Source organism: Blennius ocellaris, assembly GCF_963422515.1.
Source record: "Blennius ocellaris genome assembly, chromosome: 8".
In the NCBI taxonomy this organism is placed as follows: Eukaryota; Metazoa; Chordata; class Actinopteri; order Blenniiformes; family Blenniidae; genus Blennius; species Blennius ocellaris.
Window position 1 is genome coordinate 10,373,250 of NC_137657.1, and position 27,114 is coordinate 10,400,363.

Sequence of the window (27,114 nt, forward strand, 5' to 3'; positions counted from 1 at the left end):
TTTTTGAAAAATTAAACCCAGGAAGTGCATTTTTATTGGACTTTATTCGATTTTCTTTTCCCCAAAGTCATCAAGTACCCCAGCAAACACTGGGTTGGCATTCAGCGCCGACAAAATTTGCATGAAGAGACGAGGGAAAAAAAAATAAAAAAAGAAAAGGAAAAAAAGACCAGGATAAGAATGAAGCTGTGAGTTTAAGAGACAAAAAGGGAAGTCTCCACTAGAAAGGATGCCAGTCGGAGGGTTTCGTCCTGTGTATATCTCTCAGCCGTCAACCTCGGTGTTTGGTGAACCAGAAGGTGTTGGAGCAGGTGAACTGAGAAACACACCAGGTACTTGTTTGTCGTTGCCTTGTTAGTACATGTCTCGAAGGCCCAGATTTCCGCGGTGAACAGAGGAGCCGTGAGCCACGGTGACGCTGTAGCAGTAGAGCAGGTCCCGCAGCCACTGCTCCCTCGTGGCGCCTCGGGAATACCTCTGAAAGACACGCGCAGAGCAGAGCCACGTCACTTTTCTACGCGTCCACGCGCGCCCGAGAATACGCGCGGGTCGGCCGCGTACCGTGAGCTGCTGGATGATCTCCTGGAGCAGAGTGGCGTTGGCCAGAAGGTGGTTATTGAGCGGCGTGTGCTGCAGCAGCATGGAGAGGATCTGCCCGAGCTGCGGCAGCTCGTCTTCGTGCAGGTTGCCGACGCGCAACAGCTGCAGGACCATCCGCAGCATCCGGGGGACGGTGCCCAGCGCCGTGACGCAGGCGCCCCAAATCGCCTCCCTGCGACAGTTCAAGGGAAACACAAAGCTCAGGGCGTTGGGAAGCTTTTCAAACTTAAGGTGAGAACTTTCTAATTCAGGATGTAATGTTATAGCCCAATATGATGAATATATAACGAAGCAGAATTCAACAAGTGCTGGATTATTCACCCACTTAACAGGTGAAGTAAAAGTTGTGCTCGTACCTCTTGTGGTTGGTTTCGGCAGGCGCCTCCTGCTGCAGGTTGGCGAGCAGAACGAGCAAACTGAGGCAGCAGTGAGACAGGAAGCGCAGCACGGGCTCAAGGGGCAGCATGGACGGGTCCAGCAGTCTGGAAACGGCTCTGAGGAGTCCGGCTGCCATGCTGTCAGGAACCACTGCCAACTTCATCTGCCACGCAACACACAGCAGAGGGGGGGTCATACAATTGGCGAACAAAAAACAGAAACTAATAAACAAACGAGCATGAAAGTGGAAAACGTTAATCGATATTTCTGCTTCATGGAAGCAGCATCTTACCAAATATTTGCAAATGCCATTTTGCAGGACATCGAAGCACTGAGATTTTGAACCCAGAGTCTCCAGACAGTGGCACACTTCCTGCAAATCAAATTCATGGTTTTCATTGACTTTCTTTGTTACTGCTCTCGGAAAACGTGAGCAAGCAGTGTCGTAAAACAACTGCTCTTAACAGCCAACACCCAAAGAATTAACAATATCTTGCAATGAAGTTTTGTGATAATCGTTAAAAGTCAAATAGCAACTGAAAAAAAAAAAAAAACCCAACACATGACCTCCAACCAGGTTTAACCTGCTTGTTCTCACACAGCTTCTCCACAAATCCATTTCTGTACAAATAAAGCGAGAACTTTCTTTCACCGCGGCTCAAAAAGAAAGTAACATTTCGATTCTGATAGGAGGCCAGTTTCAGGCCAAAACCGTCACGCTGTCAACTTTTTAAAAGTGAAAAATAAGGCTCAGCTTTTTCTCATTAACTTGGAAATCCAAATCAAATTTCTCATTAGCTTTTATCAAATTGAGGCGTGTGTGTGTGTGTGTGTGTGTGTGTGTGTGTCTACAGCCGTGAGTGCGACCGGTGTGTGTCTGAACAGTGCACCTGTTGGCATTCTCGCCGTCATTAAAAACAATCCTGTCTCATTAGTCCAACCAGAGCTGACACAGTCCGTCCCTTAATGCCCCCCCAGCCCGTCACCACACCTCCCCCGCCTCGCTCCTTCCCGCCACTTGCTTGTGATTGACTCAGACAGGGAGATGAGAGAGGCAGGATCTGAGGCCTTAATTGAGGAGCTGAATTAGTGATTATAAGCCCCCCACTTGCTCACACGCTCGCACACATTTGCCCCAGGGCACGGCGATGTTAACGGTAATTTCTGTGCAGAAATGTCACACTCCCATCATGCCATGGGCTCTCATTAGCATTTGTCCATATCCGCCATGCCCGATAACCACGCATCTCAACCTGCGCAACGCGATAAAGGTTCCCCTCTCAGCCGGAGTGCCACGATAAAGCTTCCACCCTCTGAGCTCCCTCCGAGAGACGGAGAGCGACCAGGAGGGACTGAAAGACCACAGCTGTGTCCAGAATATCAATACTCCAACAACCCCCGTCAAACAAACGTCTTCCGCCTCCGTCACTCCCTGAATATCCCAAGAGTTTGCCGACGCACCTCAACCACATCCCAGTGGTGTGTGAACTGCTCCAGCGGGGTGGGGTAGAGGTGGAGGGGCGAGAGAGGGGAGGGACTCGAGGCGTCTTCGGCCTCCTGCAGCGTGGCCAGGTTTTCGGACGAGAAGCCCGTGAGCGTGGAGAACAGGAAGCTGATGTAGTCCACGTCCTGCAGAGCGGGTTCCTGGCTCCCAACCGACCAGCCACTCAGAGACGACCTGGAGAACACGTGGCAGCGGCAAGCACAGCGTCAACTGGAGAAGCAATGTCCTCTTCCACACCTTTTTTTTTTTTTTTAATAAAACCTGTCACTTTTTGGGAACAACAACCTGATTTACTCAAAATTTCTAACCAGCACTTCATTTATTTCAGTCATCACATTTTTTGGGGGGTTTTTGTTAAAATATAGTATAAAGTTGTGTTTTGTACGAACGTGGCGTCATGAATTGGGTTGCACGCAAATACAGTTACGCAAACTTCTTCCTTCTTCCCGAGGCGGGGATAAATCAGTGGCAGTAGGAAATGTGTGTGAATAACAGTGTGTTTTGCGCAGCCCGCGAGGCACAGTTCTCTCGATTCTCCATGACGATGATGCATTCCCCGCCTCCCAAAAGAGCTCTTTGTATCGTAGCCATTACGCACACGTCCTATCCCATATGAACTTGGTGCTTCCTCCATTAGAAATTTGTATAACACTGCCCCACTGACACAAGGAGGTCAGAGACACGTCAAAACTCGTGTGTAATCCCAAGATAACGTAAGCTGAGGATGAGTAATGGGGGGGTTAAGATTGTCATCAACAACCTGAATATCAAATACACAGCGCTTTCATAGCAGCAGTTATCAAGCAGGTGGGAAATGAAGATTAAATATCAAGGATTGTTTCCGTTAAAGTGCAACACTGCCACCTGATGGTGATCGGTGTACGGCTGATTGAAAGCTGTCAAACTTCCATCCAACTTCTATACTGCTTTGTGTAACTTAGGCTTGCGGGTGAAGCCCCGCAGCAGCCGTGGGAGGATGAACACGGAGAACATGCAAACGCCACACAGGGCGGCCTTTCCCAGGTCTGGCAGGCTTGGCCGTTGTTGGCTTTTGTTGGGGTTTTTCCAACTCACCTAAGCTGCACGATACGAACCACCGAGGCAGCGAGGCTGGCAGAGATTCGTCCGGCAGTGCAGCAGCAGCTCAGGTTGGCCAGAAGACGCTGAGGCATCTCGGGGAGGAAGTAGAGCAGCTGCACCATACGCTGCTGGGAATCGGCGGGCAACAGCACCACAACGCCGTCCTGTGGGTCTGTGCACACCGAACAGAGGGGTTATTGATTGACACCTCTGGGGGGTCATACGGGACACTATCGGCAAAATTAGGGCGATACTTAAAAATGCAGAAAATGAGTGGGGGTAGAAAAATGAGAAGGCAAAACAGTACATCTTTAGATAATGTGTCTCTGTGTGGTATTCTGTCCATCTCTGACGCACATGCTGATGTCAGAAGCCGTCAGACAAAAGAGGTCTTGTGATGGTGGATTGCTGGCTCTGCGGCAGTTTCTGTCAAAGCCCCCCACCCCCCCCACCCGCAACACCCACTCCACCTCGGCCCCCACCCCCTCTCCATCTCACACCAGTCTAGCTATCTGACTGTCCTCTGAGCCACGCATCTCGTCTGGCCTCCAGGCATGTCTTATAACTGCATTCCAGCCTTTTGGGAGTCCAATTTGACAAAGTTGTCTTGAGCTGAATACATGGAGTTATACTGCCTCCTAGAGGCACAGTCGGTTATTGTCATGGCTTATCTGACTCCCACAAAAGTTTCTTTGCGCAGAGATTTCCATATGGGACGTGAACATAATTCATTTGCTGGTCCTTTCTTCCATTTTGAAAACATAATCTAGCCCTCAAATCAGGTTTCTTCTTTATCTCGCTACAAGTACATGTCCAGGAAATTGACGATGAAGCGACAAGAGTGTAAAATAATTTTAAAAATCGTACACTAAAACCCACGTTAATAATTTTTTGGATGACAACTTTAGTGTAATGTGTACGAGATCACAAAATCCGCTCTTCCATTTATTCCCTAAAGGCGTATGCTCACCGTAGAGCTTGCAGGCATGAGTTTGCAGACTGCAGAGCAGATCTTTGTTTCCTCGAGAAGCTGCAGCCTGGATGGAAACGATGAGCTTTGCCGAGAGAGACGGGTTGCGGTGGCCCAGCTGAGACAACTGTACAGGGAGAGACGCCAGCCAGCGACACAGCACCTTGCTCCTGTGGAGAGTCGGTGGTTGGAGAAATGTGCGGAAGATGCCAGTTAATACAATGCAACAACTTGAATTAACCACTTTAAAAAGGCAATTGTCATTGTAGCCGTGGCGGTGCACTGAAGATAAACAGATTACAAACTGGATTACATACTGGACAGCTGGTGTTGATGCATATTCCCCCCAATACATTTAGAACAGTAATGCCACACCTCAAAAATGAATGAAGGTATCAAAACAGCACTGTGAGCCTTCATCAGCGTGCTCTTATAGGTAGTTGGTCCATGCTTGTTCAGACTTTAATTTGGTGTTATTGAACCAGAGTAAGTTTGGAAGAAAACATTTTTTTTCCCATCATTATAAAACCGGAACATCAAATTATACGGAGCAAATCTCCAGTTCAAAAAAAATGTTCCACAGGAGCGAGAGTGATTATAGTTGTATAACCAAGTTAAAAAAACAAAACAGAAGCTACCTCGCTATGTGAGCATGTCCTTGCTCCTGCAGGTACATTTTGCTGTAAAAAGACAGCAGCAAAGATCGTGTCTGCAGAGGCAGGTTCTTCTGCTTGTAGTAGATGTACACCGCTGCCAGCAGGTCCTCCGTCATTGCTGCACACAAACACGCAGAATTACACTCGGGGAGCTGGAACACAGTTTCATGTTAACCCAATATATCGACGACTGGATTTCAACAATGATGCAACCAACTATCTAAGTATCTACCTAACCAAGTATCTCATTTCTGGCCATGTTCTCTAATACACATTGTCAATTTTATTAACTCTGCGGTCTTGGAGTTCAAGCTTCTACTGTTTTTGTTTCCCACATGGAGCATTTGTTTTGCATAAGACAGAATACTGGATAGACGACACAAAGAGGCTCGTAAAATAAATCAACCGCCAACAATAAAAGCACAAGGATAGTATAGTCACAAGAAAATATCCAACTGTGACTGATCATCCGCCATTTCTAGGTTTATTCATTAAACGAGAGAGCAATTAAAGTATTTCTACCAGTTGTTGCTTGTACCGAGTACAACGCTTCTGTGTTCATTACATCAGTTAAAAGTTGAAAATCTCCAATGCACTTGCTTACTTTTGCTCTTCTGCGTGAGCACGATCTTCCACACGGTGCCCAGGAGCATGTGCAGCTGCCTGTAGCTCAGTTTCACTCCGTTTCCCAGCGTGTCTCGGACAAACGTCCTCAGCGGTGTGAGCCAGTCTCCGTCTGCCTCTCGACTGGCTCCCTGCTTCTGGCAGAGCGACACCATGACCTGGCAAAGCGTGATGTTGAGGGCCAGAGGCTCCACGGTCGGAGCGGGAATGGCTGCTGTCTGTTTACTCCTGAGGGGGAGAGAGGAGTCCACACCAATATTCGTCACTTTTGAAAAGGAGATCAAAAAAAAATTTGAGTTGGAAAAACAATTTGGCAACATACAGGTGAGAGCAATGTGGACAGCTTCTCACAAGGGAAACATGAGAAAATACGATCAAGAAGTCCTTAATACGCCAAAAACTAAGTTTGTGTAGACTGTTTGGGTTTACATCTTTCCTTTCTTTTTTAATGTTGAATATATAATGAGTTTCTTTGCTCTCTATTTAACCACCGTGACCACATACAGAGTAAGCAGGAAAGAAAAAGGCTGGATGGATAAATGAGTATATGAATTCCTAAACCAACAAAGACAAAAGGTTCAGAGATATGCTCTAAAGCAAACTCAACAAACCCACTTACATGAACACATTCCAAGAACAAACACTACTGATGCATTTCAATAATTTATGAAAACATCTTAGATGCATTGCTCAACATTTCTGTTCATCTTCTCTTCAGCCAGTCAGATAATTGTTATGCTACGCTGCTAATGCCACAATCTGCCAGCTAATAAAACAGAATGAAGCCAAGTATTTGAGTATTATAACACATGTTTGTTCACATATAATTCTTACCTTTTCAGTTCAACTTTCTTTTTATGTTTGGGTGTGTCCCGAGCGTCGTACGGAAAGTTCTTCATGAAGTGCTGTTTAAAGTCACCCAGGTATTGTTTACGAAACCATGCATCCTAAACAAGGATGACATGAATTTTAATTTCAACAAAAAACAAACAAACAAACAAACAAAGAAAAACAAAATAGAAATCCACTGCGATCGATGCACGCTTCAACTTACCAGTGCATCCTGGTTCTCCTGCTGTGGTGCCAGTTTTCTCAACAGCTGCAGAATAGAAAGGACCTGGAACATTACGGACATGGCATCTGGGGTGAGCAGGTGAGCGCCGTCTGTGTTGCTCCAGGGGCAGTCAGCGGTGCTGGCCTCAACCCACACTTCCAACAGCAGAGGCACAAGGGTGGCCGCAAAGCTCAAGACCGTCTCGACTGAGTCGAGACCGCCACTCACAGCGGTTCCTTGGTCAACCTCAGATCTGTGCATTGAAGACAAAAACCAAAAAAATAAACAAACATGCTTATTTAAAGATAAACATTTATATTGTGTTCAAGTGTGGCTCTGATTCTAACTCCCTGGTCTAATACCTGAGTCTGAAGGTGGAGCGTGGAGTTGGTTTGGCCCCAGAATTTTCATACAACTTAACTTCGACTTTACTGTAAATGAGCTCTTCCCAGTTGAGATAAATTGTGGACAGTCTGGCGTTCCCACTTGAATCAAAGACATCTTCACCAGGGGCAAATATATCACTTTCCTTGATTGGTCGCTCTTCAGCGACTGCCTGGAGAAAGCGCCCAAGCCTGACACAGAGGAAAGATCAAGGTCAGCAGGAAGCATCGTCAAATCAACTTTGCAAGGTTTCGTGTGCAAATAGTCTTTGTACCTGAGGAGCACGGAGAGTCGCCACTGCTGACTCGTCACACTCCGGTCTGGGTTGACCGACAGTGCCCACGTCCGCCCTTTGACCTCCTGAACTTTTTTGGACCCGTTGCGGCTTTGCTTATGAGAGATCAGCTCTAGAAAGTTCGTGAGGAGTACTGCGGGCCGCGCAGCAAGCAGGGCAGGATAGTGCTCCAGGAAGACATCGAGGACGTTCATGGCGTCCTCCTGGATGCCTGTCTCAATGTGGGTCATGGCACAAGACAAGTGAGCACTGAGGAGGGGGAAAAACGGAGCCACGCGCTCTGCAGGGACAGACTGTGCAATAAACCTGGAAAAAGTTTGAGACAAGGCGTTATTTGAAATGGAAGCAGACTTTACGAAATAGCAATGCATGTTAGATGATGTGCAGACGCGCAGTTGAGATTTGAATACGGATCAATACAGAAAAGAAATCTCAGCTTGATCGATTTCACTATGCGAACATCGAACCAAAAATACACAGCTGTATTTGGCAAATTCAGAACCAGTTGGCCTGTTTTGTTTACATATGTCAAAACCCATAACTTTAAAAGTTGATTTGGAAACTCTTGGAAAGTGGGTAACTTGTTTGATATTCAGCAGACTTAAAAATCTCACTTGCATCAATGATTATCTAAACAAAGCATCCACACCCGACTTGAGCCAAACCTGCCATGATTGAGTTGTGTCACACTGTTCACACACCTGAGCACACGTGTAGCTGCCATACGAACGTTCCCATCCTTGTCTGTGAAAACAGCTGCCACTTCAGAGAGCATGCGTGAGAGATGCTGCTCCAACAGGGAGGGGTTGATGGACAGCAGCTCTCTCAAACCCAACAAGGCAGTGTGTTTCACATTGGCGTTGTAATGATGAAGCTGGGACAGGAGATCCTGCAGGGGATAAATTAATAACGTTGAGAAAATGTGTGATTTGCAATGTTAATTTGCTGCACTAGTGTGCAGACATCAGGGCTTACATTGATTCCCTGCTGTCTGTGTGTTGTGGGGCCACTTGTGTCTTTCTTCAGCTGTTCAGGTAGATGGATTCCCCTGGAGCGGAAGTTTGTATTGGTAGCATTGTCTGCTTGAGGCTTCTTCTTTCCCACTTTCAGCTTGACCTTCTGGAAGTCATCCTGTCTCTTCTTCTTCTTGGACTTCATCTCTGAAGACTAGCCGACTGCCCGTGTGTGACCACATGGAAGATAACAAGGAAGAATGAACCCAATACTGTAAACTAAATACAACCTCACTGACCGCATAAACCAATTTAAACCGTGACAAGCGATGTATAAAATACACCGTTTGTCAGAAAATGAGAGAAACACTAATACATTGCACCCCATGTTACCTTGGTTAGCTTGTGGCTAACGTGTATCTCGGCGCAGCATCACGCAAGAGAGACGTTTCATTTACTCACCAACGTGAAAAGGCTCAGCAGCGACTGTCAAAGATGTGCACCGCATGCAAAAATTCACCCCGTATCTTCAGTTTGGGAGTATTCACGCCAAGTGAAAATAATAATAACAGAAACTAGCATTCATTCTTTCTCGTGTTAATGCATTGGGTCCTCGAGTTTTGAGTTAGCTTGTTTCCCTCACAACGCTCAACAGCTGTGAGGTCGTATATACTAAATATATATATATTGCAAGGTTTTTTAGCAGCCTGAACCTTATTTTCCTCAATAAATATTTTTCTGAAAACAATGTAAAAAAACTACACACTGGAATGTCCCATAAATGCAAATATTTAGAAAAATGTCATTCTTTCGGCTGCCTCGGTACTAAAATCAAGCGCACTATATAGTTGTCCACAGAACTGCCTTAAACATATTAATAAAGTGTTGTTTATTTCAAACATTAGAAAATTAAGATACACTTATTATGGCGTGATTGATTTATAAAGTTTTTGATTCAGCACTATATTAAATCATGAGTCTGAATTATTTGGAACCTTGTTTTTTTTTTTTTATTATTAATATTTGTATACTGGCATGTCGTTGTCCTCCTAGCTTGGCCGCGAGCCCGCTACCGCTAATGCTTTCGGCTACTACGGATCGCAGACCTTGTGTGTCGCAAACAATCGCAATATTTGTTGAACTATCTCAGGTAAGACCGATCACTTTATTTAATCATTTTGGACAGGCGACATATCTTTAATATGCTGCGTTTGAATATCCCGTTGTGCTTTTTGAAATCAGCCTAGATTAGTCTAAAAACATAATTGGGCCTTCTTGACTCCTATCTCGTGTGTGTTGGCCTACATTCAGTTCACAGAAGTAATCATCATTTTGTTTCCAACAATGATATGAAAAGAATATTCCAACCAACTATTCTTGCTCTAGAAACGATCAAACGACCCTTTAATTGTAATCTTGCCATGTGAATATCTGTTTAAAACTATGTACTTGAGGTTTCAATTCGAGTATAGCAAAACAAATAAACTCAACAGTGAGCTGCTTGAACCAGCTGAAACCCCTTCAAAACAGGTGAACTACAATAAAGAATACAGAAGGATTTACAAACACAGGCCAACAAAAAGCCAGGCGAATGATCCTTCTCGGGGGTCACTGACCTCAGTTTTGTCAATTCCCACAACACAATTAAATTCTTTGTATAAAGCACCTACAACATAGTCATTTCAAGGCACTTTTACAGAGAAAAACCCAACAATGGAGCAAACGTAAGTAGCAGTGGAAAGGGATAAACTACAGGAAGAAACCTGAAGAACAAAATTCAGAGGTGGTGGTGGATTGTTGCTGTTCCGGTTGGGTTGAGGGGATAAAGGAGAGAAAAGGATTGGACTGAGAGCAACAGGCAAACAGTCACGTAATAGTGAAACATTATGATTGAGAAAGGAAAGAACCTCCATGTAGGTCCAGCATGACCTGAACCAGCCCTAAATGTAAACTTTAGTAAATAGAAAAGTCTCAAATCCGGCCTTAAAAGTGATTCCACATGAGGAGCCTGGCAGCTGAAATCTTTGCCAATCATTCTACTTTTAGAACATCTTGTGTTACTTAACCATGCTTGTTGTGAACTTGGTAAAAAGTAATTGGGCATCCTGCTATTAATTTTGAAAAAGAAAAAAGCATTACATCCAGTATCACTGATCAGCCAGAATTGTCCGTTTTAACCGTTTCGTCTCGTCCACAGTGATCAACCTAAGGAAATGGAGGCACAAGCTCAGGCAAACCGACCTCCTGCAAAACATGGACCCCCATATCAAAAGAAATTCCCAAAAGTAAGAATGCAGAGTGCATGGTGACTGTACTTTAACACCAAATGCAACTTAATGTCGAGTACTAAAAACCTCAGAGATATGAAGGTACATCTGTTACCTCGCACAGACGATGCTGGGTACTCATGAAGGAATCATGATTTCTTCTTGATGGGTTTTTTTTTTCTATAGCGATATATATAAACTAAAGTGACAACGTGGTGGTGTTCACTGGCCTTTGTGCTTGGTGGAGAGCCAGGTTGCAGGACATGGACTTTCTACCTGTACATGTGCCCGCGGGCCTGCTGGTTCCCGGAAGCTCTCAATCAGTGATTTGGCCTCAGATCTGAGGTCAGCCGTCAGTTTTGGTTGACTTTTTTTTTTTTTTTTTTGGTGTTCACTTTTGAAGCACATCTTTGGTGTTCGGAGTCAGTTGTTGCATTCATGGGTCAACATTGAATTTCCTCCCTAAATGGATTGTTTTCTTTTACGATGCTCAAAGAAAAGCGTGTGATGATTGATGAGCAGGTGGCTTTGGATCAGGTGTCTTGTTCTTAAGCTACAAAGTTTAACAAGACATTCATGGGCGTCACTCTCGCTATGATGATGTGTATTTAGCTGTTTTCAAGTAAGTCATGATTGTTGTCCTTCAGGCGGAGTGCAAAGTGTTATTTCATGGTGTCTCTTTGGGCCTTTGACTTAATTGTGGCAACCATTGATTAGATTTTGCAGTTTTTTGTTTGTCCTCATTCGTCGTAACAGAAAAATTAATTTACTCCCCTGTTAAATGAGTTGCAATGTGTTGTGTTGTTCTGTGTTCTCATTTAATGAGAAACTTTGACCAGACAACATCATTTAGATAACCGACGGACGCTTCTGTGACGACCCCTGCTTGATGCGGGGGACATGAAGACATGAACGAGGCGTTCGGTCTTCTGTGTCATCCTGTTACTAATTCCTGTGTGTGTCTCTCTCCTTCTCGTGGGTTTATTCCCTTTGCTGACAGAGAAAGCAGCCGCAGCATTCTGCTGACATAGGTAAGTCTCTTCACACACGGCGCCACACGCAGTGCAGAGGGTTGGAGCATGAGACCTTGGTTTCCTTGCTTCGAGCCATCCGTGGTGGCATGTTCACCACTCTGTGCGACCCACACTCTGATATGGGTGGGGCTGTTGTGGTGCCATCTATGGTATTGGTCTTTGGAGATCATTGCTGAAACAATTTCGCCGACATGTTTCCCCCCCCCCGAGATCTTTCTCACGGGGTTTCTGTTCAAATCGTTTTACCGATTTAATGGGCGATGCTGAGCTACTTTCCAAACATTTCTTTAAGCTGCTTCATTGCAGGCCAGCACCATGAGCTCCCATTAGACCCCATTGGAAAAATCCTGTTTTTACAAGAGCAGGACATCAAACAGTAACACAACCATGCATCTGCAGTGGTTGCTCATGACGTTTTTAATGCACTTTTTTTTTTTTTTTGTGCTGCCATAGCTGTGCAACCATTTTGGCACTGCTGCATGTAGTTTTCTGTTTTTGGACCATTTGCCTGTGTTACCCTGGTTTTGACTGAGTGGAAGCCTTCTCTGCTGCCCAGAGGATTTTAAATCATTGGGCAGTTTTACTGAGCACTTGCAGAAGGTTTGCCTCGTCCGTGCAATCCAGAAGCAGTGAGGCTACTGTGGCTAAGCAGGGATCTGGCATCCCCGCTGTCACGTGGGCTTTGGGTGGCTAATGGTTGCTCGGCAAATATAAACTATCCAATTGAACATCGGACGCTCCAGTCAGTCTGAGAAAACGGCACGCAGTCTTTCTTCTGGTCACAGTTTGCAAGTTTCTCCCCGGAAATTTGCTTGATTTTGTATTGGAATTATTTGTTTGCTTGTGCATATATCATTATATGGCCTTGACTTGGGGCTGACCACTGTTGTTCTTTGCCAGTGTTCTCCAAAGGAGCTTCCATCCATACAATGCCCTGTCTCAGCAAACAGTTGAAGGGAATGACAGAATGCATCATCGGTAAGTAAGAAGGGCCTCATACACACCTGCTTTTCTTCACCCACTAGTCCACAGGAGTCCCTAACCTCTAATCCTCGTGTGTGTGTGTGTGTGTGTGTGTGTGTGTGTGTGTGTGTGTGTGTGTGTGTGTGTGTGTGTGTGTGTGTGTGTGTGTGTGTGTGTGTGTGTGTGTGTGTGTGTGTGTGTGTGTGTGTGTGTGTGTGTGTGTGTGTGTGTGTGTGTGTGTGTGTGTGTGTGTGTGTGTGTGTGTGTGTGTGTGTGTGTGTGTGTGTGTGTGTGTGTGTAGGCCTTCAGTACATATGGGAATATCGCAGCCCAAGTAAATCTGTCCCGCCACACTACCAGTGCAAACTGTGCTCCATGTCCCGCTTGCAGCACGACATGCTTGATCACATTAAAGGCTGGAAACATGGCTTCCGATACATGGTGAGTGATGTTGGGGTTATTTTGGCAGTCTGCCTCAAAAGCAGCACCACGCAGAATCTCCTCGTGACGCTTTTGCACATCCTCTTGAACAGAAAAAGGTGCACCCTGACAAGGTTATATGTGAAGAGGAAGATGCTGTCAAGGATCCCGCTGTGAGGAAGGCTGTTAAGGATGCTGCTGCTGAGGTGGAGCAGACGGAGGGGCGGGGACAGATCAGGGTAAAGAGCAGCAGTGTACAAATAGCCACTGCTTTTTGCCATCTGTACAATCATATCGAATATCTAAAAATGTCTAAGACAGGTTTAATTTGCTATGAAACTCTTTTAGGTGATACTGAAGGAGCCGTGTGAAGTGCCAGCTTTCAAAGGACTCCGTAAGTCACTCTGCTGTGGTTACCTTGCGTTAAGTCATGAGTACACGATCAAGACACGTAGACAGAATGAACAGAACCAGAGTTGTTCTTCAACTAAAGGCAGAGAGAGTTTTCAAAGAGCTCAACATCCTTGTTTTCACAGATATTAACTGTTGTCCAGCTTGACCTCGGCTGCTGTCTTTTTAGTGCTATGTCATCAGTCTTCCAAAGATTTCTTGACAAGTCTTTCAATCTCCAAACAGGTTCAGCTATTCCAAGACCTGGACCTTCACCTGGACTGGGAATAATGGGACCGCCCCCTTTTGGTGAGACATTTGTTAAAAACTAAAGGTTTTCAATGTCGACAAGTGATATTTTTAATTACCGTATTTTCTGCCCTATAAGGCGCACCGGGATATAAGGCGCACCTACATTGATTGACATAATTTACAACTTCATTCATATATAAGGCGCACCGCCCTATAAGGCGCACGGAACAGACCAGTGGTCAGCAACATTTATAGCTCAAAGCCATTAAGCTACATTTTCCATTGCTTCTAACACCCAGAGAGGTGCACACGCTTCATTTTGATAGTCCTACCTGCAGCCTATGCCAGTACCACACTACACACAAAACCTTCTTCACTACTGGTTGACAACTTACAACTACCGGTAATAATAATAATAATAATAAACTAAACTACATGAACTAAGCAACAAAAACACAACACAATTATTACCGACACCACAAACCAAATATAACCCCCAATAATTGCATTTAAAACACCACAAACAGCTGCAATGAATTATGGGAGTTTCTATCGGCTGCACTGAGGAGCTCAGGTTGAATTTGTCGCTGCAAGGCATGATGTCCCATCATGCCTTGCAGCGACAAATTCATGTTTTGTGTTGTTGGAGGTTATTGTGGCTCGTTGTTGGGCTTGGTGTTGATTGTGTTTATGCTGTGTTTTTGTTCCCCAGTTTAGGGAGTAATTATTTCATCTAGTTTATTTTGGTTTGTTAGAACGTTGGTGTGCAACCATGAGTGATTAAGGTGTTGTGCGGAGTCTCGTCCGCACTGAAGATCCGGTTGCAAAGTTAGAGTTGTCAAAATAAAAGCTTCTAGTTGTTCAGCTGTCAAATAGCAGCCTGGAGTAGAACAATCGTCCATATATAAGGCGCACTGGGCTATAAGGCGCACTGGCAGCTTTTAAGAAAATTTGAGGTATTTAGGTGCGCCTTATAGGGCGGAAAATACGGTAGTCATATGAACTGAAATGTAATTACATTGTGACTTGTAGGTCCAAGGTACCCTGGAGACTTTCCCCATGGTGGTCCTCCCTCTGAATATCCACTCGGCGAATACAGAGAACCCGGCTTTGGAGGCTACGCCAACAGGCCCGATTTCTCTGACCCCGGTATGAATCCAAGACCTTTCCCCGACGGTATGGGTCGTCACCCAGGCATGGGGGGAAATGGTTTCGGTCCAGGTGGGGAAAGAGATGGCTTCAGAAGGAGTGGACTGCTGGAAGACCCATGCAAAATGCATCCCGACGATTTCAGAGGCGGCCCAATGGGAAGAGGCATCATGGACAAACCAAGGCCCAAGCCACTGGACAGGCCAGGACTAATGGGGGCAGCTCCAGAATCACATAGCCTCCCAAATACACTTCTCACATACCTGGTAGGGAAAACATCTTGGCAAATTAGCACCAAAAAAAAAAAAAAAAGAATTCTATTGTCATATGTCTCTTCTGCATTCAGTAGCTTTGCTGTGATTTCAGGATTCTTTCCGGATTGAGAATGAAAGCGATGCACAGCTGGTACTGAAGGTGACACAGAAGCTAACGGACGTGCTGATGGATTACAGGCTGAGGAGCGTATCTGCTGTATGAAGCCTTTTCTTTCTCTTCCACATATAGTCGTGTAAACCTTCCAGCTTCCATACTGAGCAGCAGTATGGGTGTTCATTTTGTTGGTCCATGAGGGCAAAAAAAAAAAAGGATTAAAGCTCTGTTTTGTGGCTGGATTTTCTCCGCAGGGTTCCAGTCTGAGCAGCATGTCACTGAGTTCCCCAAGCTTCTCCTCTACACCCGCCAGGCTGCCTGGAAGTAGCAACCGATACTCAAATAGTTTCTCAGGTACATAAGCTTGAAGCCTTCACTTTAACTATGTTTGATGTATGAGTTCATCCCGTCTCCAACTTGCTTATTACATCTTCTTGCAGGCCCATCCAAGTTCTCCGATGGTCCATCCAGGTACTACAAATGACCATCAGAAGTGACACCTCGGGTTCCGCATCCCTCAGTCTTACATTCGCATTGTTAAAAAGACACTTTTTTTTTTTAATCCATCAACTTTGTTGCACCGTTCTCTTGCTACCTAGTAGTTTTCCTTTTTTTTTTTTACTTCTAAAGATAAGTTTTACATTAGACGATTCCTCTATGTTCAACAACTCCAACTGATCATTTCCTGGTGTGATTTTTGTTCATTTTCAAAAATCTAATAAAGAAAAAAAAAATGGGAGAAAAGGAGGCGTTGAAATGTGGTGATTTTACCTGTGAACATACCAATCATCGAAGAGCTGATTGAGATCCCAGTTGACCAACAGCAGGTAGGAGCCTCAATAGATGAGTATTTCTTGGAGTAGTGGCAGTTCCAGTACACAATGTTGGGGCTCTTCACATCACCCCAAGTTGTAGAGTTGTGGGTATTTCCTCCTTTTACCCTATTGCAGCAGGATTGCTGCTGTTTGAGTTGATGAATTGAGCACACGAGTTATTACAGAAACATTTATTTTGAAGTTTGATGCATAGAAAAAGGACACACATGTTTTCAGAAACGAGTAAAATTAGTGCAAAGAAGTGGCACAGCGGTCATTAAAAAAATACTAATAGTTTGGCTATCGTGCTATTGAATTTTTACTTTTTTATTTGCCTAGTGATTTTTCAACATGTCCTCCATCTGATTCACGGTAATGAGGGTGAGGAGCAGGTTTGAGCCGAGGAAGCTTTTGCCATGGATCTTCTGCGCCTGCTGTGCAAGGCTCGCCGATTCAAACTGAACCACGGCCTCGCCAATGCCTTTCCCATCGATGTCGTGTAAAATGGTTATGTTCTCTTTGGTCACTTTGTATTGCTTGAAAAGTGTGTCGATTTGATTTTTCCGTACAGCTGCGGGCATGTTTCTGACGAACAGGCAAGTCCGAGCCGCCGAGTCCGCTTTCATGCTCGGTGGTTCTTCGGCGTATGAATGACTCTTCCCGTGAAGTTTTTCTCGGTCCGTTATAGAAAAAGGCTTTCCGGATCCAATGCGGTTTTTGGAGATCATTTGCCTCATTGTGACTTTAGTGATTGGCGAAACCTCGATGGCAGCAGCACCCACATGGCAGCCCGAGAGATTCAAAGCGTAATCGTAATCTTCTGCATGGAGAAAAATAATAAAGGCTGTGTCCGTTCTGTTGCCGTCTCTGTCAAGCAGATGGAGCACATTTTTGTGTGGAATATCTTTACATCCAAACAATTCCTTAATTTCAGTCTTGGTCATAATTTTGGGCAGATTGCTGACCATGACAACTTGTTCCCTTTTTGGTGAAAACGGCAATCTCGGATCACCGTCAAATTTCTGTTTTTTCTGGGGGTTACAAGGCAGCTGGCTGGTAGGTTTCCTTTTGATTTGGTGTGCAAAAGTAGATTTTTCTTTGTGGTTTGCACTTCCGTTTGAATTGTTCTGCTCGGGCGGCGCTTCCCGTTCTATAATAACAGCGTTTGTACATTCTCGCAACACGCTGTTCCACATCTTCTCGGTTGCTCCTCGAACCTCCACACAGATGGCGCCCAGGAACCGCTGGTTGAAGCTGAGAGCGTCACACGCATCCTGGTTGCTTGCAAATTTCACAAGGCAGCCATGACTGATCCCCAACTCCACATTTACCAGGGCTTCCTGTACGGTCAACCCCTTGAAGAAGTTACAGATGTCATCTTTTGTAGTTGTAACTGGTAATCCAAACAGCCTGACGTAGCCTGGCCTCGTTTCCACCGTTTGCTCAGGCACTCTGTCCAAATCAGGCGCAGCAGATGAGCCTTTAGCCTGGAGGTCGACCATTGACAGTAGATCGGTGATTTCTGATCGCTGGGATGACTGGAGACCTTGCAGCACGGTACACACCCCAAGAAGAAACGCAGCCCTGGAATCCATGTGATGCGCATCCGAGGTTTGAACATTTGTTGTGTTCAAACTGACGTCCTGTGCATTCACATGTGGCCCGTTAGCAGTATCGGGGTCCACAGAAGAGGCAGGAGAAGGAGAAAAATGTACAACATTGCCATCTTGAGATGGCGATTTTAAAGAGTGCGTTGCAGCTGGCTGTGGCCTCTTTGCAGAAAGCGGGGAGTTTCTCTTCCTCTTCTTTAACAAAAGCTCCAATTTGTGCTCGACCTCCTGCATGCTGCTTACATACAGACTGACGAGAGACCCCCTGAGGTAGCTTCCAGTCTGGCACAGGGCGAGCTGGGCATCTTTTTCCGAATTAAAAGCTATGAAGGCCTCTTGCCTGCTGCCTCCAAGAATGTAGACTCCTCCTTCTGGTATGTGCAGATTCTCAAAGAAGGTACGTATATCTTCAATCCCTGCCTCCAGACCCAGGCCAGTCAGTCTCAGGATTATGGTCATTCTGTCCCACCGAGCCAAATGTTGTCTGTGAAGTAAGAAAAACTGTGCTGGAAAAGGTAAGACAAAAAAAAAAAAAAAAAGAACAAATGACTTATTAAATCCAAGTATCACCACGAGGCCGAGTGGGCCGACAGACATACCAAAACTCCAGCGTCATGCAAACTGAAAAAAAAAAAAAAGTTTCCTGTTTCCATTAATGTGCTCAAACACTCACCAGAGCTGCTCACAGCAGATAACCACTTCACGGGTGGTTTTGAGCGCTTTCAGCCGCTGTTTTGTCTCAACTTTGCCACGAGGAGACACCGGAGGAGGACACGTGCTGGCCTCCCAGCGTCTTTCGGAGAACTGAGCACAAAACGCAGCTTTTTTTCCCTCCTTTAATGATGCATCGGCTCCGGCCCGAGACTCCGATGCATTACTGCCCTCTACTGGAGAGGAGTATGACCTGCACGCTGTGGTCACTTGTCTGTAATCAAAACTAAATAAGCTGAACGAAAATAAATGCATAGAAAATTCTTGGTCCTATTCCTGTCTTCATGGGCTCCCGATAAAGTGTATTCTCTTTTATCTTTTCAGTAAAAGCCTTATATTTAAAGATTTCACTCACTTGATCTTGTTATATTTTGTCTTTCCTGGACTGTGGAATCGCATTGCACTGCGCTCTGGGTGCAGTGAAATGAGGAAGTTGTATCTGCATGGCGCCACTTCATACTTCCTGACGAAAGTCTACTATGACTCAGTCACCTCACACATATAAAATAGATCAAACCCAGGAAGTATTACTTTTTTTTATACAAAGTCTGAATTTGTCAGAAAATGTAATCACTCACAAAAAACTGATGTCTCTGATGAATTAAGTATATACTTTACAATTAAGTATCAACTGTACAGACAGACTGTCTCTTCAGTTTTTAAGACAGTGTATTTTCATCAATTAAACACATTATTTAGGGTTTTTAATTGTGCATTTTCAAGTTGTTATCTTCTACCATGGACCTCAGTGTGTTGTTATAAAGCTCAGCAAAAGTCTTATATTGACACATTCATTTCAGATCAGGTGCTTCAGGAGTCGAAATTCAAACCATGACAGCAGAATAACTTCCCACATTTAGCATTGAGCAACACTGTCGTTTACCCATTTTATTAACCCTCATCAAGTCCAGTTTCTTTTTAATTACATTTCCAACTTAATTACAGTTCATCAGTAGATATGTTTATAATTTCATCCAGACCAACATGGTGGAGGGTGTGTGAAAGAAACGTGTTTGAATAAGTGACAGTGTGATAAGTGATAAGTGTTGGAGATCTGCCACAAACTCTGTTATGATTAACACTTTCCACATAACTTTCATCTGAGCGCCTGTCAAAGACTCTAAGGTGTTATATCAATATTTCCAATGGAGAGTCCAATATTGCACTACATGAATATGTTGATGTTTTTATTTAAACAAACTTGTATTCTTATATTTTTAACTAGAACGTTTAGCCCATGAACAACCTTCTAACTCCGTTTCAACAAAAAACAAAACAAACAAAAAAAACCTTAAAGTTTAAATTTGAAGGTTGTTATTGGCTACAGAATGCTTTTAAGGCCGTTAGTGGAACCCTTTCAATTCTAGCATTTTTATATATATTTATTTAGACGTCGCGCGTGCGTCTCCTCTGAAGACGTCATCACGCTCCCGCAAAGGATTGTGGGTATAAACAGACCGCTTGTTTACCATGGCGACGGGAACGCTCCGGCTGGCCACCGTCTCACACAAAGTGCCTCTTGCGTTATTTCTTCTCCTATACATAGACGTGCTTCGCGGCCAGCAGTACATTATCCCCCTCAAGACGCCGCTTGACTGCGAGCCGGGCGAGTTTTTCGACATTTCCAGCCTGTCGTGCGCGAGCTGCGGCGCGAACCAGCGACGGAGCACAACAGGTCGGTCCATGTTGGCCACGCGATTTAAGGGCGTTAAGCTGCTCCGACATCCAGAAAGCTCAAACACTCGTTTTCCCAAAACCTTCAGTGCGAGGCAGTCACATTTGTGACCAAGATTATTAGCCAAACAGCAATCTAGAAACGAGCTAACAGCATTATGGAGATCGACGTTTAAGGGAAGAATTGAAGTGTTTATTAGTAGATAACAGTATATTTGGGCAGGAAATGTTAGATTAGAAGATCTATCTATCTATCTATCTATCTATCTACCTACCTACCTACCTACCTACCTACCTACCTACCTACCTATCTATCTATTTATTTTCCGTTTTATTTTCTGTTTCCCCAAAAAAAATCCCCCAAAATTGCGGGAGAAAGAATTTCCCATACTAAACAGATGAGAGAGGCACCTCATGGAGAAGGTCAAAAGAGATCAGCGGCTGTTGCCATGGAGACGTTCCATGATCAAGTGTTTCACTAAGTATTCTATTCTGAGTTGAGAAAATAATTTCTATTCTTTTCTATTCTAATACTGTATAATGTAAAGTGTGTTAATCATTGTTTGATCTTCCTCATCATTTCTACCTTAAATAAAATCAATTTCCCATTAGTAGTTTATCTTCTATGCAAATAACCTCAGCGTCTCCAAAGGGAGAAGTTTCAGGTTTACAACTCGCAGGAGCACAACTGCTGGTTTTCTTTCTCGTAGTCAGTGACTGCATCACAACACCATCACTGGACACGTCCTCCGACTTGCAGTGTCTCTTGATGTTCACCAAACTGGTTTCATCTGTTTTGCAGGGCTGAGCTGCATTTGCCAAAACGGGTACCAAACCCTCACCACCGATAAAGTGTCCATCGACTGCCAGCAGTGTCCCGCTGACAAGCCCGTACGTCCATTTGCCTTCAACATTTCAGCGTTCATGCTGAGTGGAGACGCACAGCTTTGATAATGTCTGACGCGTTGTTCTCTATAGGGAGTGACAAGAGACGGGTTTGGGTGCATTCGCTGTCCAGGGAGTCTCAGCGAGGATGGAAAGTGCCAGTGTCCCGATGGAAATGTCCTTGGTGAGTCAGCTGTGATTTCAAAAAACTTATAAACAGTTGTTCAGGTAATTGTATGTTTCATAGAAAGAACGAAAAAAATACAGAGTATGACCTTTTCCCTGTAGTGGAAAGGGACATCAATGGAACGTTTCTGGAGGAGGCCAGGTGTGACGCCTGCATTGGAGCCAGCCCTGCTTTCTCTGTTCCAAACAGCAGTGGAAACAGGTATCCTATCTCATATAGTAACCTGTCGCGCAATTATTTATGTCCAGGCACCAGTCCAAGACATTCAGACTATTACATGATTTGGTGATTTTGTTTGCGCCATAAGCTTTTGCTGCTGCTGCTGCTGCTGCTGCTGCTGCTGCTGCTGTTGTATGTTTTACAAAACAGACCTTGTGTTGGCCATATTCATTACTGGTAAAGAAGGCTCAATCATTAGACAACCGGCAAGGCAAAGCCGGTTTTAAAAAGTGATAAAGAACTGCATAATTCATGGGCAAATGTCATATTTAAAGAAGGAAATGTATTACTTATTACTGCAAGCACTATGGAACATCATGAACCCATCAGCTCAATAGGTTTTGGTTGTTCACGATAGTTAAACTGAGGTTTCACGCAAACTGCGAGTTGAAACTCAAGGTTTTTAGATAAACCATGTGCTCGCTTTAAGCAAGCACAGATATTATTCTGTCCATGGTATATTTGCTCTTAAATAGAGGATAGAGGCCCTAACAACTGTCTTACTCTTGGTTTATGTGCATAATGCTCACACTCTTGATTTAGTGCCGTCGGTGTGAGAGCTAACAGTCTCAAAACAACACCTTGTTTTTCAGCTGTGAGAGGTGTCAGGCGTCCTTCATCGCCACTTCCTGCACGTGCAAATCTCCTAACATCTTGGTGAGTTCGGTTATTTGCATCTCACACTCATACTCGTCACATTTCATCACTTGTTCATGGTGTGCTTTCTTTACAGTCGGGGGGGTTATGTATCCCCCCAGGCAGCCTCTCCACTAATGTAAATCCCAGCGTAAACTTCGCTCAGTTGGTAAGTCACCATCTCTTCACATCTCAGTCAATTCATGATGTTCACTTTACGTTCTGGATTCCTGTGTTAACTTGTTATTGTCCTTGGGTTTGTGTTGTAGAAGTCCAGTGTCCTGTCTGCCTGGTTCGTGGAAAACCTCTACTCGTCCTCAGCAGCCTGCCTTGTAGGTCTTTTCAGTCGTAGCATAAGTATGTTCAAGCATTAAGATTTCACTGAGGCACATCACATGTAATTCATGTCCGAATGTTCATGTGTTTGCAGGCCTTCTCCAACCTGACGGCGTGCCAGGCTCTTGGGAACATGTGTGTGATGAACATGCACTCCTTCAGCAGTGTGTCCACCGACGCCTGTGGACTCTTTAACACAATTTTCAGATCAAGAGCTGCGTTGAGCTCAACTCAAGACATTTCCTATTGGTGATCATCCATCGACTTACTTTCCTTTGCAATTACAAGTAGGAAAACATTTAGATGGCAGGAGCTCAGACTGAACTTGAACAACTGTTGCTCCTTCGGTCTTCAGGAGAGCGACTCTGCCGTGGCTTTTTTATGGCGACGAACCGGGACTAGCCAGTCGAGTGCTCCAGACCGATCCTGTTCCCATTAACTTCAGTTTCCGAGGAGGAAAGAAGGTGAAAAATGTATATGGTTAAAAAAAAAAAAAAAAAAAAAAAAATGTGCATGATGAGAAGAAAGTGTTTGTTTTTTTTGTTTCTTTGACATCTCTTTGTGGTTTTTGTGTCAGAACACAGACATCACTCTGCTGGCTGCTGTCTATAATGTGAGAGGAGAGTTCCTCAGATGGGAGTCAGTAGGAGAAAATAACCTGCAGGTAAGAAGCCAAACAATAATATATATGATACTTTATCCTCAATAGAGATATAGTAGATTATTATTTGATCCCAGAACAGTTGCTTGATTTATTTGGAAAGGTTGGTAGTAGAACCTTTCCTATTGTTATATTTCCACTCTCGACATGACAGATGCAGTCGATGCATACAGAATATACACAGTTGTCGTTTCATGAATACTCCGTACACCCCGCCTTCTTTCAGCTCTGCCCAAAACCCGCCTCCAAACAGGCAGCAGCCTTCAGCTTTGGAACTGCTTACCAAGAAAGTGTAAGTGGGATTATTTAATTATAATCATTAACTTCCCATTCTGTTTAGCCCCGACCACAAAATAGTCCAAACTGTCTATTTGTAAGAGTGCCTGTGTTTTTTTGCAGTGTGATCTTTCAGTAGAAGAACTGTTCGGTACGCACCCCGAACCGTTGTTCTATGATGTCTTTTTGGACCTTGGTGGAGAAGAAACCAGAAAGCTTCTTCCACTTCCCACACTAGTGACAAACCAGCAATACAGTGGACGGTTCATCAACCAAGGTAGGAGCACACACTCACGCACACACACACACACACGTGTGTATGAGGATTGTTTTTCACTGTTGTTGTTTTTTTATCTTCTTTTTCTAGAGAGCATCAAAAACTGGTACCTGTCTCGGCGAATTCTCCTCGTCGACATGCTGAGTGGCAGAGAGAAAAGCCTAAGTTCCCGGCCTAAAGTCATTCGTGTAGCCAGCAGTATCAAAATAAAGTACGGTCCCGGTGTACGCAGACTTATTCACAAAACACAAATCCATTTCAAAGAAAGTATAATCTATTGGTGAATGGATATGTGCCTCTGGTAGGTTCCAGCTGGTTCCACGCACGCAGGAAGGACAGGTGTTCCCCCCTCTGATGACGGTGACATACACCGACGTCCCCATTACAGACCTCAAGACTCAGACTGTGTCGGTGAGTTGGTCAAACACAGACGCCATCGTCCAGTCGCACACCGTTGCCGATGTCGACTATCCCAACACTCTTGTGTTTGCAGACGACCTTTGCCGTGGAGTATAAGATGGAACAGAAAGAAGCGCAAATAAAGACGGATGTAAGTTGGAAGCGTTGAATGGAATGACGGACAATGACGCGTGCCGCTTCAACACGTGCGTGTGACCTCTTCCCTCCTCGTGTGCAGACGGCTCTCGGTGTGATGGGCGGCGTGGCGGTGCTCTACGCCCTGCTGAAGACCGTCAGCTGGAAGAGGAGGATCGCCTCTCCCCTCATCGACGCAACGGTGAGATTTCTTCGTCTCTTCATCGGCGCCCAGCCACGTGTTCTCTGAAGCTCATGTTTGGTTCTCCGTCCCGCCGCCTCAGACAATGTTGAAGTTCCTCTTGTTCTACGCCGGAGACCTGGCCAACGTTTTCTTCGCCGTCACTGTTGGAACTGGACTTTACTGGCTCATATTTTATAAGGTATCGGTTATTCCATTCCACTTTCGATTTTAGTGTTTTTTTTATGCACGCTGGAGCTTTAATCTTCATACTTTATGGGGCTTTTTCCTTTAATATTTTCTCCTTCAAATTTTCCACGCAGAATGTTTCTTTTGTCTTTGCATGAACCTTTACCTCTTTTTTCCTCCTATTCTGCACTTCTGCAGACATTAAAGGCAAGTCCTTCTTTTGTTTTTCTCACTCCTTTAGCTTTACTGACCTGCTGTTTAATTTAAGATGTGTTCTATCGAGTAGCTTACTTAGTTTAGGTTGTTAATTTATCTGTTTAGGCCCAAAAGTTTGTGTCGGTGCTGCTGCCACTGCCCGCTCAGGAGGAGCGCTTCGTCACATACATTGGCTCTGCGTTTGCTCTCAAGGTGAGCTGCGTCCTTGTTCATGTACCCGTATCGGACATTTTTCCAAGTCGGTGTTCAGGCTCCAGCAGACGTATTGAAACTACTGTTTTGTGCGTTTTTTTTTTTTTATTCAGGCAATCCAGTTTCTCCATAAATTCTTCCTCCAGGTGTCAATCGACATGTTTCTTATTGACTGGGAGAGGCCTCGCAGTAAATCCACCAGAACCGTACACGGTACGAGCTCTTAGTCTGAGCCTAACGTTTTTTCTTTTCTTTTAATGAGTGTGATCAAGCTGTTTTATTCCGTCCGCCATACTCACTGCCATTTCAGCTGCCGGTGAGTCAAAACGTGAAATTCCTCCGGTCAGCATCTGGAGAACCTACTTCGTAGCCAACGAGTGGAACGAGATCCAGACCATCCGCAAGATCAGCCCTTCTTTTCAGATCATGGCCGTGCTCTTCTTTCTGGAAGTACGCACAAACTTACATGGTCTTCTCTGCAGCTTTTCCATGTCGCAAACCTGTCGATCTTGACCCACATATCCACTTCCGCTAAGGTACTGGGTTTCTCCAACCTCGCCCTGAGGGACCCCTTGGCGACTCTACAGCGCCCCTCACAGGCGTACACCCCTTCATACAGCCTCATACTGCGTTACGGCGTGGCAACCTCACTGTGGCTCTGCATTGGGGCTCTGCAAGTAAATGTTCAGCATTGCTTTAATTCAGTCTCATGTTTCACCTCTTTGTTTGATTCTTATGACGCGGTCCTTCCCGCCCGCAGGTCATTTTCTTCACCGTGTTTCACGAGCACTTTGTGGAGGACAAAATCCGCCAGTTTGTCGATCTCTGCTCCATCAGCAATGTGAGTCGCAAATTGTTGTGAAGCGTCTTCTCAGTCAGGCAATTTGCACCAGTTTTTGTTTTTGCTTATCTTTGTTTTCTCCGCAGATTTCTGTGCTGCTTTTATCCCACCGCTGTTATGGCTACTACATCCACGGGCGCTCAGTGCATGGACATGCTGACACGAACATGGAGGAAATGAACAACAATCTGAAAAGAGAAGCTGTATGTACAAACCTTATTATTATTATTATTATTTAAGTGCAGCTTATTATTAGTTTTGTAATCCTGGTTATTTCTTTCTCTATTCCTCTGACTCTAGGAGTCACTGTGTGGTCAAAGGGGATTGCTTCCAAACACAGAGATTCAGACGTTTCAGGTGTCTCTCACTAATCGTCTCAGGTCGCAGTATGACAGCATACGGGATTCACTCATCAGGGTTGGTGTTTGCCTGAGTGATGATTGCTTCTCCTTTATGGCCTTCCCAATGCTATGTTTACATGTTTTTTATTTTCTTTTGCACTCTCAGAGGAACAGGCCGTCACGCCTGATTGATGCATCCACAGCCAGCGTGTCTGAACCCCACTACAGAGCGTATCACACCATGAACCACTTCCTGGGATCCATTATAGACCACGTCAGTATGAACACAGATTGAGGCACAATATCCCCATGTTGGGTAGATATAAGTTATTTAGGTCATAAGACTCTATCTCCCCGTGTTGTTTTGTTTACGTTAGGCTCACCCTGACATGGACTATATAGTGAAGGACAAACTGATGTTTGAGAGACTGATCGGGATGGAGTTCCTGGAACCCAGTGATAGGAGCATCTTTTACAACGGTAACAGAATCCTGACGTTTCAACACTTCAGCACAGTTTCTGTGAGCGTTTGTGAACGTGTAGCGTCTGTTTTTGCGTCCCTCACTGCAGACGAGGCCCACTCCTTCAGTGACGTGTTGTTCTATGGAAATGAGGCGACGCTGTTGATCTTCGACACTTTGTTCTTCTGCGTCGTCGACCTCGGATCGCAGAGCTTCGTACTTGCAGCCGTGCTCACATACGTACAGCAAATGGTAAGTATTTATTGTGCGCACGGTATGTTGCCTTCACTGTCATGCGACACGTCGACGTGCTGAAACCGTCTTCCCCATTACAGATATTTCGCATTCTCCGTAACAGCCTTGGAAGGAAGAACCTCGTTAGTAAGACTCTGGTCGATGAGAGATTTCTAATCTAAAACGCATCGATTGATTGTAAATGTATTTGATAGTTTCAGTGTTTGTTTTTTTTTATTTTGTGCATTTTCTATCGAAGACAGTTTACTGCTCACAACTTGTGCATTCTTTTTTAA

General features: G+C 44.7%; 4 protein-coding genes across 5 annotated transcripts; 2 read left to right on the plus strand and 2 right to left on the minus strand.

The window, feature by feature from the left end:
* Positions 1-26: 26 nt before the first annotated feature.
* tex10 (testis expressed 10) lies at positions 27-9,090 on the minus strand. Its single transcript, XM_080500983.1, has 16 exons — positions 8,961-9,090; positions 8,521-8,720; positions 8,247-8,434; positions 7,525-7,851; positions 7,229-7,441; positions 6,867-7,119; positions 6,647-6,759; positions 5,793-6,040; positions 5,171-5,306; positions 4,533-4,702; positions 3,557-3,734; positions 2,440-2,656; positions 1,271-1,351; positions 957-1,141; positions 562-772; positions 27-477 (listed from the first exon to the last, which is right to left on the minus strand). The coding sequence occupies exons 2-16, from the start codon at positions 8,701-8,703 to the stop codon at positions 355-357; spliced, it is 2,826 nt and encodes a 941-aa protein (XP_080357109.1). The 5' UTR covers positions 8,704-8,720; positions 8,961-9,090; the 3' UTR covers positions 27-354.
* A 469-nt stretch (positions 9,091-9,559) lies between these two features.
* On the plus strand, positions 9,560-16,076 carry LOC308133942 (uncharacterized protein). 2 transcript variants are annotated; one of them, XM_080501505.1, is made up of 12 exons: positions 9,560-9,648; positions 10,696-10,783; positions 11,766-11,796; positions 12,700-12,777; positions 13,064-13,203; positions 13,296-13,421; positions 13,531-13,576; positions 13,819-13,881; positions 14,857-15,239; positions 15,340-15,444; positions 15,597-15,696; positions 15,783-16,076. In XM_080501505.1, exons 2-12 carry the CDS (start codon positions 10,712-10,714, stop codon positions 15,824-15,826), a joined length of 1,188 nt encoding a protein of 395 aa, XP_080357631.1. In that variant the 5' UTR covers positions 9,560-9,648; positions 10,696-10,711; the 3' UTR covers positions 15,827-16,076. The 2 variants fall into 2 exon arrangements, with proteins under 2 accessions (XP_080357631.1, XP_080357632.1); XM_080501506.1 differs by lacking the exon at positions 11,766-11,796 and having other exon boundaries at positions 9,596-9,648.
* A 291-nt stretch (positions 16,077-16,367) lies between these two features.
* rbm12ba (RNA binding motif protein 12Ba) lies at positions 16,368-18,226 on the minus strand (the record flags this gene model as incomplete). The annotated part of the gene is made up of 1 exon (XM_080500334.1): positions 16,368-18,226. One exon carries the CDS (start codon positions 18,224-18,226, stop codon positions 16,493-16,495), a length of 1,734 nt encoding a protein of 577 aa, XP_080356460.1. The 3' UTR covers positions 16,368-16,492.
* Positions 18,227-19,948: 1,722 nt separating this feature from the next.
* Positions 19,949-27,114, plus strand: tmem67 (transmembrane protein 67; the record flags this gene model as incomplete). Its single annotated transcript, XM_080501333.1, has 28 exons — positions 19,949-20,153; positions 20,955-21,043; positions 21,131-21,221; positions 21,326-21,425; positions 22,037-22,100; positions 22,177-22,248; positions 22,349-22,411; positions 22,510-22,664; positions 22,771-22,879; positions 22,993-23,079; positions 23,303-23,368; positions 23,476-23,629; positions 23,720-23,840; positions 23,935-24,040; positions 24,123-24,179; positions 24,267-24,365; positions 24,448-24,546; positions 24,855-24,941; positions 25,055-25,154; positions 25,252-25,391; positions 25,478-25,618; positions 25,702-25,782; positions 25,869-25,985; positions 26,083-26,199; positions 26,290-26,397; positions 26,501-26,603; positions 26,694-26,836; positions 26,920-27,114. 28 exons carry the CDS (start codon positions 19,949-19,951, stop codon positions 26,998-27,000), a joined length of 2,955 nt encoding a protein of 984 aa, XP_080357459.1. The 3' UTR covers positions 27,001-27,114.

Excerpts from the sequence above, each read along its gene's own strand:
- tex10 (XM_080500983.1), bottom strand. The coding sequence starts at position 8,703 with ATGAAGTCCAAGAAGAAGAAGAGACAGGATGACTTCCAGAAGGTCAAG. Across the intron at positions 6,041-6,646 it reads AAGAAAGTTGAACTGAAAAG|GAGTAAACAGACAGCAGCCA; the intron begins GTAAGAATTATA and ends TCTCCCCCTCAG. Across the intron at positions 2,657-3,556 it reads GTTCGTATCGTGCAGCTTAG|GTCGTCTCTGAGTGGCTGGT; the intron begins GTGAGTTGGAAA and ends CGTGTTCTCCAG.
- LOC308133942 (XM_080501505.1), top strand. The coding sequence starts at position 10,712 with ATGGAGGCACAAGCTCAGGCAAACCGACCTCCTGCAAAACATGGACCC. Across the intron at positions 15,240-15,339 it reads ATACACTTCTCACATACCTG|GATTCTTTCCGGATTGAGAA; the intron begins GTAGGGAAAACA and ends CTGTGATTTCAG. Across the intron at positions 15,697-15,782 it reads ATACTCAAATAGTTTCTCAG|GCCCATCCAAGTTCTCCGAT; the intron begins GTACATAAGCTT and ends ATCTTCTTGCAG.